Source organism: Triticum urartu, chromosome 6A (genome assembly GCF_056163025.1).
Source record: "Triticum urartu cultivar PI428250 chromosome 6A, HENAU_Tu73, whole genome shotgun sequence".
Lineage (NCBI taxonomy): Eukaryota > Viridiplantae > Streptophyta > Magnoliopsida > Poales > Poaceae > Triticum > Triticum urartu.
The window spans coordinates 371,735,092-371,749,556 of record NC_141878.1 but is presented as its reverse complement, the minus strand read 5'-3'; the positions used below and the strand labels follow the sequence as shown (position 1 = coordinate 371,749,556).

At 43.4% G+C, this 14,465-nt stretch overlaps 1 protein-coding gene across 1 annotated transcript; it reads left to right on the top strand.

The window, feature by feature from the left end:
• Positions 1 to 10,526: 10,526 nt before the first annotated feature.
• Positions 10,527 to 11,923, top strand: LOC147965298 (uncharacterized). Its single transcript, XM_087530398.1, has 3 exons — positions 10,527 to 10,556; positions 10,910 to 11,186; positions 11,280 to 11,923. Exons 1-3 carry the CDS (start codon positions 10,527 to 10,529, stop codon positions 11,921 to 11,923), a joined length of 951 nt encoding a protein of 316 aa, XP_087386524.1.
• Positions 11,924 to 14,465: the final 2,542 nt, after the last annotated feature.

The window sequence follows — 14,465 nt, the reverse complement described above, 5'->3', positions numbered from 1 at the left end:
TGGGGGCGCCCCCCCTAGGGCGCGCCCCCCTACCTCATGGGCCCCCTGGTGGCTCTCCGACGCCCATCTTCTCCTATATGAGGTCTTTCGATGAGAAAAAAAATAAGAAGGAACTTTTCAGGACGAAACTCCGCCGCCACGAGGCGGAACCTTGGAGGATCCAATCTAGAGCTTCGGTAGAGCTGTTCTACCGGGGAAACTTCCCTCCGGGAGGGGGAAATCATCACCATCGTCATCACCAACGCTCCTCTTATCGGGAGAGGGCAATCTCCATCAACATCTTCACCAGCACCATCTCATCTCCAAACCCTAGTTCATCTCTTGTATCCAATTCTTGTCTCAAAGTCCGGGATTGGTGCTAGTAGGTTGCTAGTAGTGTTGATTACTCCTTGTAGTTGATGCTAGTTGGTTTATTTGGTGGAAGATCATATGTTCAGATCCTATATGCATATTATTACCACTCTGATTATGAACATGAATATGCTTTGTGAGTAATTACGTCCGTTCCTGAGGACAAGGGAGAAGTCTTGCTATGAGTAGTCATGTGAATTTGGCATTCGTTTGATATTTTGATAAGATGTATGTTGTCTAGCCTCTAGTGGTGTTATGTGAATGTCGACTACATAACACTTCACCATTATTTGGGCCTAGAGGAAGGCATTGGGAAGTAATAAGTAGATGATGGGTTGCTAGAGTGACAGAAGCTTAAACCCTAGTTTATGCGTTGATTCGTAAGGGGCTGATTTGGATCCATATGTTTCATGCTATGGTTAGGTTTACCTTAATACTTTTGTTGTAGTTGCGGATGCTTGCAATAGAGGTTAATCATAAGTGGGATGCTTGTTCAAGTAAGAACAGCACCCAAGCACTAGTCCACCCACATATCAAATTATCAACGTATCGAACGCGAATCATATGAACGTGATGGAAACTAGCTTGACGATATTCCCATGTGTCCTCGGGAGCGCTTTTCCTATTATAAGAGTTTGTTCCGGCTTGTCCTTTGCTACAAAAGGATTGGGACACCTTGCTACACTTTATTTACTTTTGTTACTTGTTGCTCGTTACAACCTATCTTATCACAAAACTATCTGTTACCACTTATTTTAGTACTTGCAGAGAGTACCTTGCTGAAAACCGCTTATCATTTCCTTCTGCTCCTCGTTGGGTTCGACACTCTTACTTATCGAAAGGACTACGATAGATCCCCTATACTTGTGGGTCATCAAGACTCTTTTCTGGCGCCGTTGCCGGGGAGTGTAGCGCCTTTGGTAGGTGGAATTTGGTAAGGAAAAATTTATATAGTGTGCTGAAATTTACTGTCACTTGTTACTATGGAAAGTAATTCTCTGAGGGGCTTGTTCGGGGTATCTTCACCCCGTCCAATAGAGCAAAGAGTTGCTCCTAAACCTACTGAACCTATTGAAAATGAAATTCCTTATGAGATCCTTCGGGTATGATATAAAAACTGCTAGCTAATCCTTTTACAGGAGATGGAACAAAGCATCCCGATGAGCACTTAATATATGTGGATGAAGTTTGTGGATTATTTAAGCTTGCAGGTATACCCGATGATGTTGCTAAGAAGAAGGTCTTCCCTTTATCTTTGAAGGGAGACACATTGATATGGTATAGGCTATGTGATGATATGAGATCATGGGACTATAAAAGATTGAAGTTGGAATTTCATCAAAAGTATTACCCTATGCATCTTGTTCATCGTGATCGCAATTATATATATACTTTCTGGCCTCGCGAAGGAGATACTCAAGCTAGGGGGAGGCTTAAATCAATGTTATATTCATGCCCCAACCATGAGCTCCCGCGAGAAATAATTATGCAAAGTTTTTATGCTCGGCTTTCTGATAACAATCGCACCATGCTTGATACTTCTTGTGCTGGCTCTTTTATGATGAAGACTATTGAATTCAGATGGAATTGATTGGATAGAATTAAATGCAACTCTGAAGATTGGGACCTCGACGAAGGTAAGGAGTCAGGTATGACACCTAAGTTTGATTGTGTTAAATCTTTTATGGATACCGATATTTTCCGTAAGTTCAGCACTAAATATGGACTTGACTCTAAGATAGTAGCTTCTTTCTGTGAATCTTTTGCTACTTATGTTGATCTCCCTAAGGAGAAGTGGTTTAAATATCATCCTCCCATAGAATTTAAAGTAGCTGCACCTATTAAAGTTGAAGAAAAGACTGTCACTTATAATGATCCTATTGTTCCTACTTCTTATGTTGAGAAACCACCTTTCCCTGTTAGAGTAAAGGATCATGCTAAAGCTTCAACTGTTGTTCATAAAAGCAATATTAGAACTTATACACCTCCTGAGCAAGTTAAAGTAGAACCTAATATTGCTATTGTTAAAGATCTCTTGTCTAATAATATTGATGGGCATGTTATTCAGTTCGAAGGTGAAACTGCTAGAATTGCTAAACCTTGTGATAAAGATAAACATAGACCTGTGGTAGGCGTGCCTGTTATTTCTGTTAAAATAGGAGATCATTGTTATCATGGCTTATGTGATATGGGTGCTAGTGCTAATGTAATACCTATTGACTTATATGAAGAAATTAAGAATGAAATAGCACCTGCTGAGTTAGAAGATATTGATGTCACAATTAAACTTGCCAATAGAGATACTATTTTACCAATGGGAATTGTTAGAGATGTTGAAGTCTTGTGTGGGAAAACTAAATATCCTGCTGATTTTCTTGTTCTTGGTTCTCCGCAAGATAGCTTTTGTCCCATTATATTTGGTAGACCCTTCTTAAATACTGTCAATGCTACCATAGATTGCACAAAGAATGTTGTTACTGTTGGCTTGGATGATATGGTTCATGAGTTTAATTTCTCTAAATTTAGTAAACAACATCGTGAGGAAGAATTACCTAGTAAGGATGAAATTATTGGTCTTGCTTCTATTGCCGTACCTCCTAGAGATCCTTTAGAACATTATTTGCTAGACCATGAAAATGATATGTTCATGAATGAAAGAAGGGAAATAGATGAAGTATTCTTTAAACAGGAACCTATTCTGCATCACAATTTGCTTGTTGAAATTTTAGGGGATCCTCCTCCACCTAAGGGTGATCCCGTGTTTGAGCTTAAACCTTTGCCTGATAATCTTAAATATGCTTATCTTGATGAAAAGAAGATATATCCTGTTATTATTAGTGCTAACCTTTCAGAGCATGAAGAAGAAAGATTATTGATAACTCTGAAGAAGCATTGTGCTGCTATTGATATACTCTTGATGATCTTAAGGGCATTAGTCCCACTCTATGTCAACATAAAATAAATTTGGAAGCAGATGCCAAACCAGTTCATGATCCTCAACGACGTCTGAATCCTAAAATGAAAGAAGTGGTAAGAAAAGAAATACTAAAGCTTTTGGAGGCAGGTATAATCTATCCCGTTGCTGATAGTGAGTGGGTAAGTCTTGTCCATTGTGTCCCTAAGAAGGGAGGTATTACTGTTGTTCCTAATGATAAAGATGAGTTGATTCCACAAAGAATTATCACAGGTTATAGGATGGTAATTGATTTCTGCAAATTAGATAAAGCTACTAAGAAAGATCATTACCCCTTACCGTTTATTGATCAAATGCTAGAAAGATTATGCAAACATACACACTATTGCTTTCTAGATGGTTATTCTGGTTTCTCTCAAATACCTGTGTCGGCTAGAGATCAATCAAAGACTACTTTTACATGCCCTTTTGGTACTTTTGCTTATAGACGTATGTCTTTTGGTTTATGTAATGCACCTGCTACCTTTCAAAGATGCATGATGGCTATATTCTCTGACTTTTGTGAAAAGATTTGTGAGGTTTTCATGTATGACTTTTCCGTCTATGGTTCCTCTTTTGATGATTGCTTGAGCAATCTTGATCGAGTTTTGCAGAGATTTGAAGAAACTAATCTTGTCTTGAATTGGGAAAAGTGCCACTTTATGGTTAATGAAGTTATTGTCTTGGGGCACAAAGTTTCTGAAAGAGGTATTGAAGTTGATAAAGCCAAGGTTGATGATATTGAAAAGATGCCATGTCCCAAGGACATCAAAGGTATAAGAAGTTTCCTTGGTCACGCCGGATTTTACAGGAGGTTCATTAAGGACTTCTCAAAAATTTCTCGGCCTGTGAGTAATTTATTGCAAAAAGACATACCATTTGTCTTTGATGATGATTGTGTAGAAGCATTTGAAATACTTAAGAAAGCATTAGTCACTGCACCTGTTGTTCAGCCACCTGACTGGAATTTACCCTTTGAAATTATGTGTGATGCTAGTGATTATGCTCTAGGTGCTGTTCTAGGGCAAAGAGTTGATAAGAAATTAAATGTTATTCATTATGCTAGTAAGACTCTAGACAATGCTCAAAGAAATTATGCTACTACTGAAAAAGAACTCTTAGCAGTTGTATTTTCTTGTGATAAGTTCAGATCTTATATTGTTGATTCTAAAGTAACTATTCAAACTGATCATGTTGCTATTACATATCTTATGGAAAAGGAAGATGCTAAGCCTAGACTTATTAGATGGGTTCTCTTGCTACAAGAATTTGATTTGCATATTATTGATAGAAAGGGAGCTAAGAACCCCGTTGCAGACAACTTGTCTAGGTTAGAAAATATTCTTGATGACCCACTACCTATTAATGATAGCTTTCCTGATGAACAATTAAATGTTATAAGTACTTCTCATAGTACTCCATGGTATGCTGATTATGCTAATTATATTGTTGCTGAGTTTATACCACCTAGCTTCACATACCAGCAAAAGAAAAAGTTTTTCTATGATTTAAGACATTACTTTTGGGATGACCCACATCTTTATAAGGAAGGAGTAGATGGTGTTATTAGACGTTGTGTACCTGAGCATGAACAGGAACAGATCCTACACAAGTGTCATTCCGAGTCTTATGGAGGACACCACGCTGGAGATAGAACTGCACATAAGGTATTGCAATCTGGTTTTTATTGGCATACTCTCTTCAAGGATGCCCGTAAGTTTGTCTTGTCTTGTGATGAATGTCAAAGAATTGGTAATATTAGCAGACGTCAAGAAATGCCTATGAATTATTCACTTGTTATTGAACCGTTTGATGTTTGGGGCTTTGATTATATGGGACCTTTTCCTGCCTCTAATGGATACGCGCATATTCTAGTTGCTATTGATTACGTTACTAAGTGGGTAGAAGCTATTCCAACTAGTAGTGCTGATCATAACACTTCTATTAAAATGCTTAAAGAAGTTATTTTCCCGAGGTTTGGAGTCCCTAGATATTTAATGACTGATGGTGGTTCACACTTTATTCATGGTGCTTTCCGTAAAATGCTTGCTAAATATGATGTTAATCATAGAATTGCATCTCCTTATCACCCACAGTCTAGTGGTCAAGTAGAGTTGAGCAATAGAGAGCTCAAATTAATTTTGCAAAAGACTGTTGATAGGTCTAGGAAGAATTGGTCCAAAAAACTTGATGATGCATTATGGGCTTATAGAACTGCATATAAAAATCCTATGGGTATGTCTCCGTATAAAATGGTTTATGGAAAAGCATGGCACTTACCTCTCGAACTAGAACATAAGGCATATTGGGCTATTAAAGAGCTAAACTATGATTTTAAACTTGCCGGTGAGAAGAGGTTATTTCATATTGGCTCACTTGATGAATGGAGAACCCAAGCTTATGAAAATGCCAAGTTGTTTAAAGAAAAAGTTAAAAGATGGCATGACAAAAGGATACAAAAGTGTGAGTTTAATGTAGGTGATTATGTATTGCTATACAACTCTCGTTTAAGATTTTTTGCAGGAAAACTTCTATCTAAATGGGAAGGCCCCTATGTTATCGAAGAGGTCTATCGTTCCGGTGCCATAAAGATCAAAAACTTCGAGGGCACAAATCTGAAGGTGGTAAACGGTCAAAGAATTAAACATTATATCTCAGGTAATCCCATAAATGTTGAAACCAATATTATCGAAACCGTAACCCCGGAGGAATACATAAGGGACACTTTCCGGAGCGTTTCAGACTCCGAAAAGGAATAGGTATGTGGTACGGTAAGTAAAGCAATATTTCTCCGTTTTGGAATATTTAGAGAAATAGAAAAATAAGTAGCAGTCCGGGAAGGACACGAGGGCCCCACGAGGGTGGTGGGCGCGCCCCCCTACCTCGTGAGCACCTTGTGTGCCTTCCGGACTCCATTTTGTTGCACGATACGTATTTTGGTCGGTAAAAATTCATTATATATTCTCCCGAAGGTTTTGACTCCCGTATCACGCAAAAATCTCCTGTCTTTGTTTCGAGCTGTTTTTCTGACATATCTAGGTTATCATGACGTCCCCAAGTGCTTCCAAGGACAAGTTCTTCAAGAAGGTCATCAACCCTTACCTCGCGGAGGTGCTGCGACACCCTCAAACCATTGAGATGCGTGATGGGTTGTTGCACATCCGCGATGTTGAGGGACCAAAGGGAACCGGAAGCATGGAGACGAGGCTCGAAGCAATGGAGCAACAAATTTTCAAGTGCCAGGGGATGGTGGAGCGTGGAATCAATGCTAGCCACACGATGCTCGCGGAGTTCACTAACAACTACAAGCCGGATGCCAAGAACACCGAGGAGGCCATCTTCAAGCTATATGAGAAGATTGAGCACCTCCAAGCTCAAATCTATGACCTGGAAAACCAAAACTGTGAGTATGAATATAGATTCAAAAGAATGAGTTTGGCTGCAGATTCGAGGATTCCAGAGACTCGATCATACTTTTATGATGGTGAACCTATGCCTTGGAAGATGGATGACAAGCCCGCATCATCAACAACACCACCACTGTCGTGGAATTGTCACGGCAGATGTCCTCTTGCAAGGACTTGATCGTGGAGCCATCGCAACTAGGAAGCTTAAAGGGGTTAATCGGGACAATGGACACGCGAGGTTTATACTAGTTCAGCCCCTTACGGTGAAGGAAGGCCTACGTCTAGTTAGGTTTGTATTGCTTGAGGTTTCGATGGCCAGGGAGCGAGATACGCTATTCCCGGTTCTCGATTGGTTATTTCTTGCCCTTAAGCCGCCGGCGGGTCGTCCCCTTATATACACGGGTTGACGCCCTGCGGCGTACAGAGTCCCGGCCTGCTCATAAACAGTGTCCGGCTCGGTGACTAGTTACCTTTACCTTATGTTACAAGTCATGCCATCATGGCGGTTTGTCACTACGGGCCTTAAGCCCTATGAACCGCCATCCTTATGCTGGGTCTTGGGCTTCTTTCGTGATGAGTCTTCTTTACATAGCCCGGCCCCTCACAGCCGGTTTACTCAAATAGTTATATCCCCAACATTAGGCCCCAGATTGATTTGGACCGGTTCATGTCAATCTTAAAAATACCTTAAACATACATCTTCCTGTCTTCTGTCAGCGCAAAGGTCATAGCCCGCAGTGACGTCATCTTCTGGATTAAGGATAACCCGCAGTGACATCATCTTCCACTGACTTCGTATTTTATTCCGCCATATCCTCAACGGATCCTTGCCTTTACTGCCTGTCCCGAAAACCGAGGCGTCGGGGCCGCTGGATAATAATGTTCAATCTCCTCATTTCTTGCGCCGTCTTAATCGGCCCTTCCTTATAAATAGGCGCGACCTAGGTCCTTTCCCATTCTCCTTCTTCAGTCGTCTTCCTCCTCGCACCTCCTTTCTTCGCTGCTCAAGCTCTGCCGCTGCCGTTGAACCCCTCGTCTTCATCGACTCAGGCCGCTGCATCACCCTGATTCGGACCAGAAAACGACGGCGACCCTCCGCAGCTCGTCCGCATCTGTGAGTTCTTTTTATCCCCTCTCTCAGATCTGCATTGGTACTGTTTTTTAGTTCATCGACGTTCACCGCCGCCCGATGCAAACCTCCATTAGCTCTCACCTCTAATCCCTTGCTCAGATCGTAAAAATAACATAGAACTGCCGCGGAGGATGTTTTGTGCTTATTCTATATAAAAACAGATCTCATTTCCTTGTTTTTGGAAGCCCTCCTCGAGTATATGAACTTCCTTGTACTGCTTTAGGTCTAGAATTTTTTTTCCTTTCCAGAGCATCGTTTGATCCAAAAAAATGATTGCAACTTGTGAAACCTGTTTGTTCCACACTTAACCAAAAACTGCGTCTGTTGACTCTGTTTCAGCCATAGTAGTTCATGTGACCGGCTTAAGATAATACTGGCTGTCAGCACTGCCTGCTTTTGGCGACTTAAGACAATTTTAATCATCTTTAATACCTGCAGCTGTTTAAACATTATCACATAACTACCTGTATGTCATTAGGCCCCTACTTAAGCCGCCATCTCAGACAACCCAATAATGCTTATTCTCCGGGTTATAATAAACCGGAAAATTTCCTTTATCTTGTTGTAGGCTTCAATTTACCCAATGGCACCCAAAGCTGTTAAACCTCCGATTACCTGCAACTGGGTCCCATCCATTGTTACAGAGAGCAAACTGTCAGAGTTTGTGAAGTCCGGCCATCTGCCCAAGAAGGACGTCATGTCTTATCGTGCTCCTGACCCGTCTGAAGAGAAACCTCAACCCAAGGAAGGGGAGGTGATCATTTTTACCGATCACATGAGCCGGGGATTTGCTCCTCCCGGTTCAAAATTCTTTAGAGACGTTTTGCACTTCTTTGACTTAAGACCTCAAGACATCGGGCCCAACTCCGTGTCAAATATCTGCAACTTTCAAGTTTTCTGTGAGGTCTACCTTGGAGAAGAACCCAGCCTACTTCTGTTCAGGGAATTGTTCTATTTGAACCGGCAGAATGAACGGGCCAACAGGCCCAGTCTGGAGCTTGGTGGCATATCAATTCAAAGGCGGGGAGACTGCCTGTTCCCTTATGCTGAATTGCCGAGTCATCCAAAGGACTAGAACCAGACATGGTTCTACTGCCAAGATACTTCTCCGGCTGGCGAAAATCCACTGCCCGGCTTCCGCGCATTGCGCCTTGAACCTACTCACCCGCTGCCGGATAAGTTGACAGCTATTGAACGCCTGCCACTCACCCCCAAAATCAAGAGGATTAAAGCTCTTTTAGGGAACGGCTTAGATGGCATTGACTTGGTCCGAGTCTGGATTGCTTGGAGAATAATTCCGTTAAGCCGCCGCCCCGGCTTAATGTGTAATTATTCAGGCGAGAAGGATGACCCTCAATGTCATAACCCTGACGACTTACCAGATGACGTAGTGGAAGCTACAACTCAGTCCTTGTTGAAGGAGGGCATAGTGAATAATAACGCCTTCGGCTTACTACCTTTTTGCCAAAAGAACCCGGCCCCTGCAGTAAGTTTCCAGCCATCGGGTTATGTTTTTATCATGTTAGGCTGTATTCTTACGCATAACCAGTTATAACCTTTTACAGGCAAATGATAGCTTCTGGAACACGCAATATGATCATGAGGCGGCCAAGAAAGCCAGGGCGGCCAAGAGAGCTGAAAAGAAAACCACCAAGCCCACCACCTCAAGGAAAAGGAAGCCAATCGCCTCTGAGCTGTTTCAGCTTGATGATACTAATGATAATGAGGAAGAGGTAACCTTTGAATTTCCGTTTCTCCTTTATTTCTACCTTACTGATGCTAACCTTCTTTCAGGAAGACACGGGCAACAGCCAACCCGTCGAGGAAGAGGTAATTTTAATCTCCTCCGACTCTGAGCTTCAGCCGCGTCAGAAAATTCGAAGAGTAACCCGGAAAGTAAGATTTTCACATCCTTTGGCTTACCAAGATCCTGACTTTCTTTTGAAGCGACAGATTTATGAGAGCCGGAGGCAGACCCGAACCAGAAAAGACGTGGAACTCTCCTCCGGCTTACCTGATGTGACCAGGAAGCGCCAGACTGAGGTTATCTCTGATTTACACCTTCTTTTTCCTTTGGCGGGTTTCATTTGTTAGCCTCTCAATTATTCTGACTCCAACTATCAGGATATTTCACCTTCCTCCGGTGAGTCTATGCAGTCCAACATGCCAGCCTTCAAAAGTGCTCCCCGGTAATATAAACTTGTTGTACCTTATGCTTTATTTTACTCATATTTGTTGTATTTAACCTGTCTACCTTTTCCACAGTGTGCAAGTAAAGCCTAGCAAAAGGGCAACAAAGAATAAGCCGCCCCAAGAGCCGGTTGTGACTGAACCAGAGCTGGGCACAGCTGCTCCTGACGCCTCTGCTCACGAGCCGCCACCTCAACCGTCTCATGATGTTCCTATATCTTCCTCTGACCCGCCTACTGAACAAACCTTCAACGATTCTGGTAACCCGGAGGCTCCTAGCCCCGCCAAGGCAAATGATCAGGAAGTTGAAATTCTCAAGACTCAGTTTGTTGAGCCGGCATAGCCGTCTGTACTTGCCAAGTGTTCCAAAGTGGAATTGGTGGAACGCCGGAAGGCCAAGCTGGACATCACTGACTATACTCATTTGAGTATTGGAGAGATTGTCTCCGGCTATATCAATCAAGTACAAAGCAGCCGTGACCTGGAAATTGACATGGTGAAGCAGATACAGCAAAAATCTGAGGTATGACTTATGATAGCTTACTTTCAATCACACTTACTGTACCAGCCCCCAAGTCTATTGCTTATGAATAAATATGCTGTAGACTAAGAAAAATTGTTAGAGCTACTTGCCTGTCTTAAAGAAAAAATAATTGAACCGGATGTAACACAATACCTTTAACTTGCGATATACATTAGCCCCCAAGTGCCAAAAATCTTTGCTTGCAAGGTATTTGGGACTTAATATCCAGGGCCGGCTTAATAATTTAGAAAGCTTCATATACATTAGCCCCCAAGTGTCAAGTATCTTTGCTTGCAAAGTGCTTGGGACTTAATAGTACTTACCGTAACTGACTACTATCCGGTGCAATGCAGGCCACCATAAGTAAATTTGAATCAGAGATTGCTGATTTGAAGAATCGCCTGGCAACCCAGGAAACTGAAATTGAAAAGGCCAACTCCAAATTTGAATTCAGAGTCTCTGAACAAGAGAAGTTGAAGCAAAATTTTGAATCGGAGAAGAAAATTTGGGCTGATGAAAAGGCCGCACTGGTGACCCGGGCCGAGACAGCAGAGGAATCGCTTGCGGAAGCAACGGCCGAACTATCCGTCTTAAAACGCCAGATATCTCGAATGGTTTCAGTAATCTTTGGTGAGTGACTTACTCAAACCTTAAACACTGCAAAACTCCTTGAATGACCATTTCAGTTGTCTCCTCTGACTCACCTTATGCTTAATAACGCAGGCCCCAGGAGCACAAATCTTAAACAGAACATGGTGATCAAGCTGAAGGCGGTTTATACTCTGGTGGAACAACTCTACACCGGGTCACAACGTGCTCTGGCCGTTGTGGCTTTATCAAATGATGTTCCCTATCTCCTGCAAGATGTGCTGAAGCGGCTTGCTGTGCTACCTCAGCGAATCCAAGAGTTAAGACGAGCATCTGCAAGAGCCGGAGCTATAGCCGCATTGAGCCGGGCCAAGGCGTGGCTTCCAGAACTAGACCCCGCTGATATTGCTCTTGGGTATCCAAGTTTAAAGGAAGATGGCACTGTGTTTAATGATAAGGATTTCACCGCCTGTGTGAAGGATATACGTCCGGTGGCTACTCTTATTGGGAACGATACTGATCTCACCAAGTGTCAGCCGGGTTATGACAAGGAGAATTGGAGAATCCCCATGCCACATTATGATGATGTCAGCTTGATCCCTCCAACCCGTAAGCACACCTTTGCTCCTGAAGTCGACCCAACCGGTTTAATAGATGATGAAGCTGAGTTTGAACCATTGAGTGGCATTGACTGGGCCTCATCATCCTTCCAGGACAAAGCAGCCGGCGGAGAGACGGAGAAGGATAACCCGGAGGCTTCCAGTCAACCCCAAGAGTAGCTTGTCAGGCGCCACCTGCTTATGTCATCGTAGAAAACAATGCCGCATCATTCAGACTCGGGGAGTCTTGTAACAAAGTAGAAGATACCTTGAGTTTTACTATGCCTTTGCGCATGCTTATGGCCCTTAATACTTGCATAAGCCGCCGCCATTATTCTCTTTGTAGTTTGTATGAATCTGTTATGTCCTTTGCAAAAATACCTTGCATTGCCCTGTGATGATTACAGCTGATTTCCCGGCTTATATAAACCAACCCCTGAGGGTAAACTTAACTCCTTCAAGAGGGTCACAAGATATCTAATATTTGGCACTTGCAAAATATGATGAACAAAATTCAAGGGTTTCTGATTCGAATACGATCAGTGACCCGTTCCAAAGGGGTTGAGCTAAGATTCGGATACGATCTGTTAGCCCCCAGTGGCTGTGGCGATGCCGATCAAGTGGGTATCGACAGCTATGTTCTCTTTGGTTCGAATACGACCTATGTTGAACAGGAAGCCCCCAAGTGACCATAAGAGTTGTTTAATGACGCTGATTCGAATACGATCCACGTCAGACCCAAAAGGAGTTAAGCTATGATTCAGATATGATCAAGAAGCCCCCAAGTGGGTTTGGCAGTATGCCGATCAAGTGGGTATCGACAGCTATGTTCTCTTTGGTTCGAATACGACCTATGTTTGAACAGGAAGCCCCCAAGTGATCACGGCTAGATTTAGATATGATCACAAGTCGGACCAAAGGAAAGCCGGATTCAGATATGATCCGCTTCTCCTTGGTCATCTCCACCACCTATCAAGGAAAACACATAAAACCTCTTTGAGAGTGGAAAAAAGGACAGAGGTCCTGCTTTATTGCTTTATATAATATACATAGTATAAGTATATACACATTAGAGCCGACGGCTCAAGTATAATAAGGCCAAAGATGAGCGATATTCCATGGCCGACGGGTCTCCTCCTCCGACTTACGTGAGTCTTTGTGTTCCCGAATGTCGATAAGGTAGTATGATCCATTGTTCAGATTCTTCCTGACCACAAAGGGTCCTTCCCAAGGAGGGGATAGCTTGTGCATATCAGACTGATCCTGGATGAGTCGGAGCACTAAGTCGCCTTCCTGAAAGGTTCTGGACTTAACCCGGCGGTTGTGGTAACGGCGCAGGTCTTGCTGGTAAATCGCCGAGCGGGCTATTGCCAAGTCTCGCTCTTCATCCAACAGGTCAAGTGCATCTTGTCGAGCTTTTTCATTGTCTTCCTCGACGTAAGCCGCCACACGGGGTGAGTCGTGTCGGACGTCACTTGGCAGGACCACCTCTGCTCCATACACCATAAAGAAAGGCGTGTAACCCGTAGATCTGTTAGGTGAAGTATTGATGCTCCAAAGTACAGAAGGTAACTCCTCCACCCAACAACCCAGTGTCCGCTGTAAGGGGACCAAGAGCCGGGGCTTGATACCCTTCAAGATTTCTTGATTAGCTTGTTCCGCTTGACCATTTGATTGCGGGTGAGCCACAGCTGAAACGTCAAGCCGGATATGCTCTCGTTGACAGAACTCTTCCATAGCTCCTTTGGAAAGGTTAGTGCCATTATCAGTTATGATGCTGTGTGGAAAACCAAAGCAAAAAATCACCTTTTTCATAAATCGGACCGCCGTGGCTGCATCACACTTACTGACTGGCTCCGCCTCCACCCACTTTGTGAACTTGTCAACTGCCACCAAGAGGTGAGTCTTTTTATCCTTAGACCTTTTGAAAGGCCCGACCATATCAAGTCCCCAGACTGCAAATGGCCAGGTAATTGGAATCATCCTCAATTCTTGAGCCGGCACATGGGCTCGTCGTGAGAATTTCTGACATCCGTCACATTTACTGACCAGGTCTTCCGCATCAGCATGAGCCGTCAGCCAATAAAACCCATGACGGAAAGCTTTGGCCACGAGAGATTTTGAGCCAGCGTGATGACCACAATTGCCTTCATGAATCTCATGAAGGATCTCCTGACCCTCTGTAGGTGACACGCAATGTTGAATCGCTCCAGTGACGCTGTAATGATGTAACTCGCCATTGACAATTGTCATGGACTTGGACCGCCGGACGATTTGTCTTGCCAAGGTCTCATCTTCAGGCAATTCTCCCCAGGTCATGTAAGCCAAATAAGGCACTGTCCAATCCGGGATAACGTGGAGAGCCGCCACCAGCTGTGCCTCCGGGTCTGGTATTGCCAGATCTTCCTCTGTAGGTAACTTAACAGAAGGATTATGCAAAATATCAAGAAAGGTGATAGGCGGCACCGGCTTACGCTGAGACCCCAGTCGGCTTAAGGCATCAGCCGCTTCATTCTTCCTTCGATCAATGTGTTCCACTACATAACCCTTGAAATGCCCAGCCACAACATCGACTTCACGATGGTAAGCCGCCATGAGGGGATCTCTAGAATCCCACTTGCCTGACACCTGTTGGGCCATAAGGTCTGAGTCTCCTAAGCATCTCACCCGGCTCAAGTTCATCTCTTTAGCCATCCGGAGACCATGGATTAGGGCCTCATAC

Excerpts from the sequence above, each read along its gene's own strand:
- LOC147965298 (XM_087530398.1), top strand. The coding sequence starts at position 10,527 with ATGGTGAAGCAGATACAGCAAAAATCTGAG. Across the intron at positions 10,557-10,909 it reads AGATACAGCAAAAATCTGAG|GCCACCATAAGTAAATTTGA; the intron begins GTATGACTTATG and ends GGTGCAATGCAG. Across the intron at positions 11,187-11,279 it reads AATGGTTTCAGTAATCTTTG|GCCCCAGGAGCACAAATCTT; the intron begins GTGAGTGACTTA and ends TTAATAACGCAG.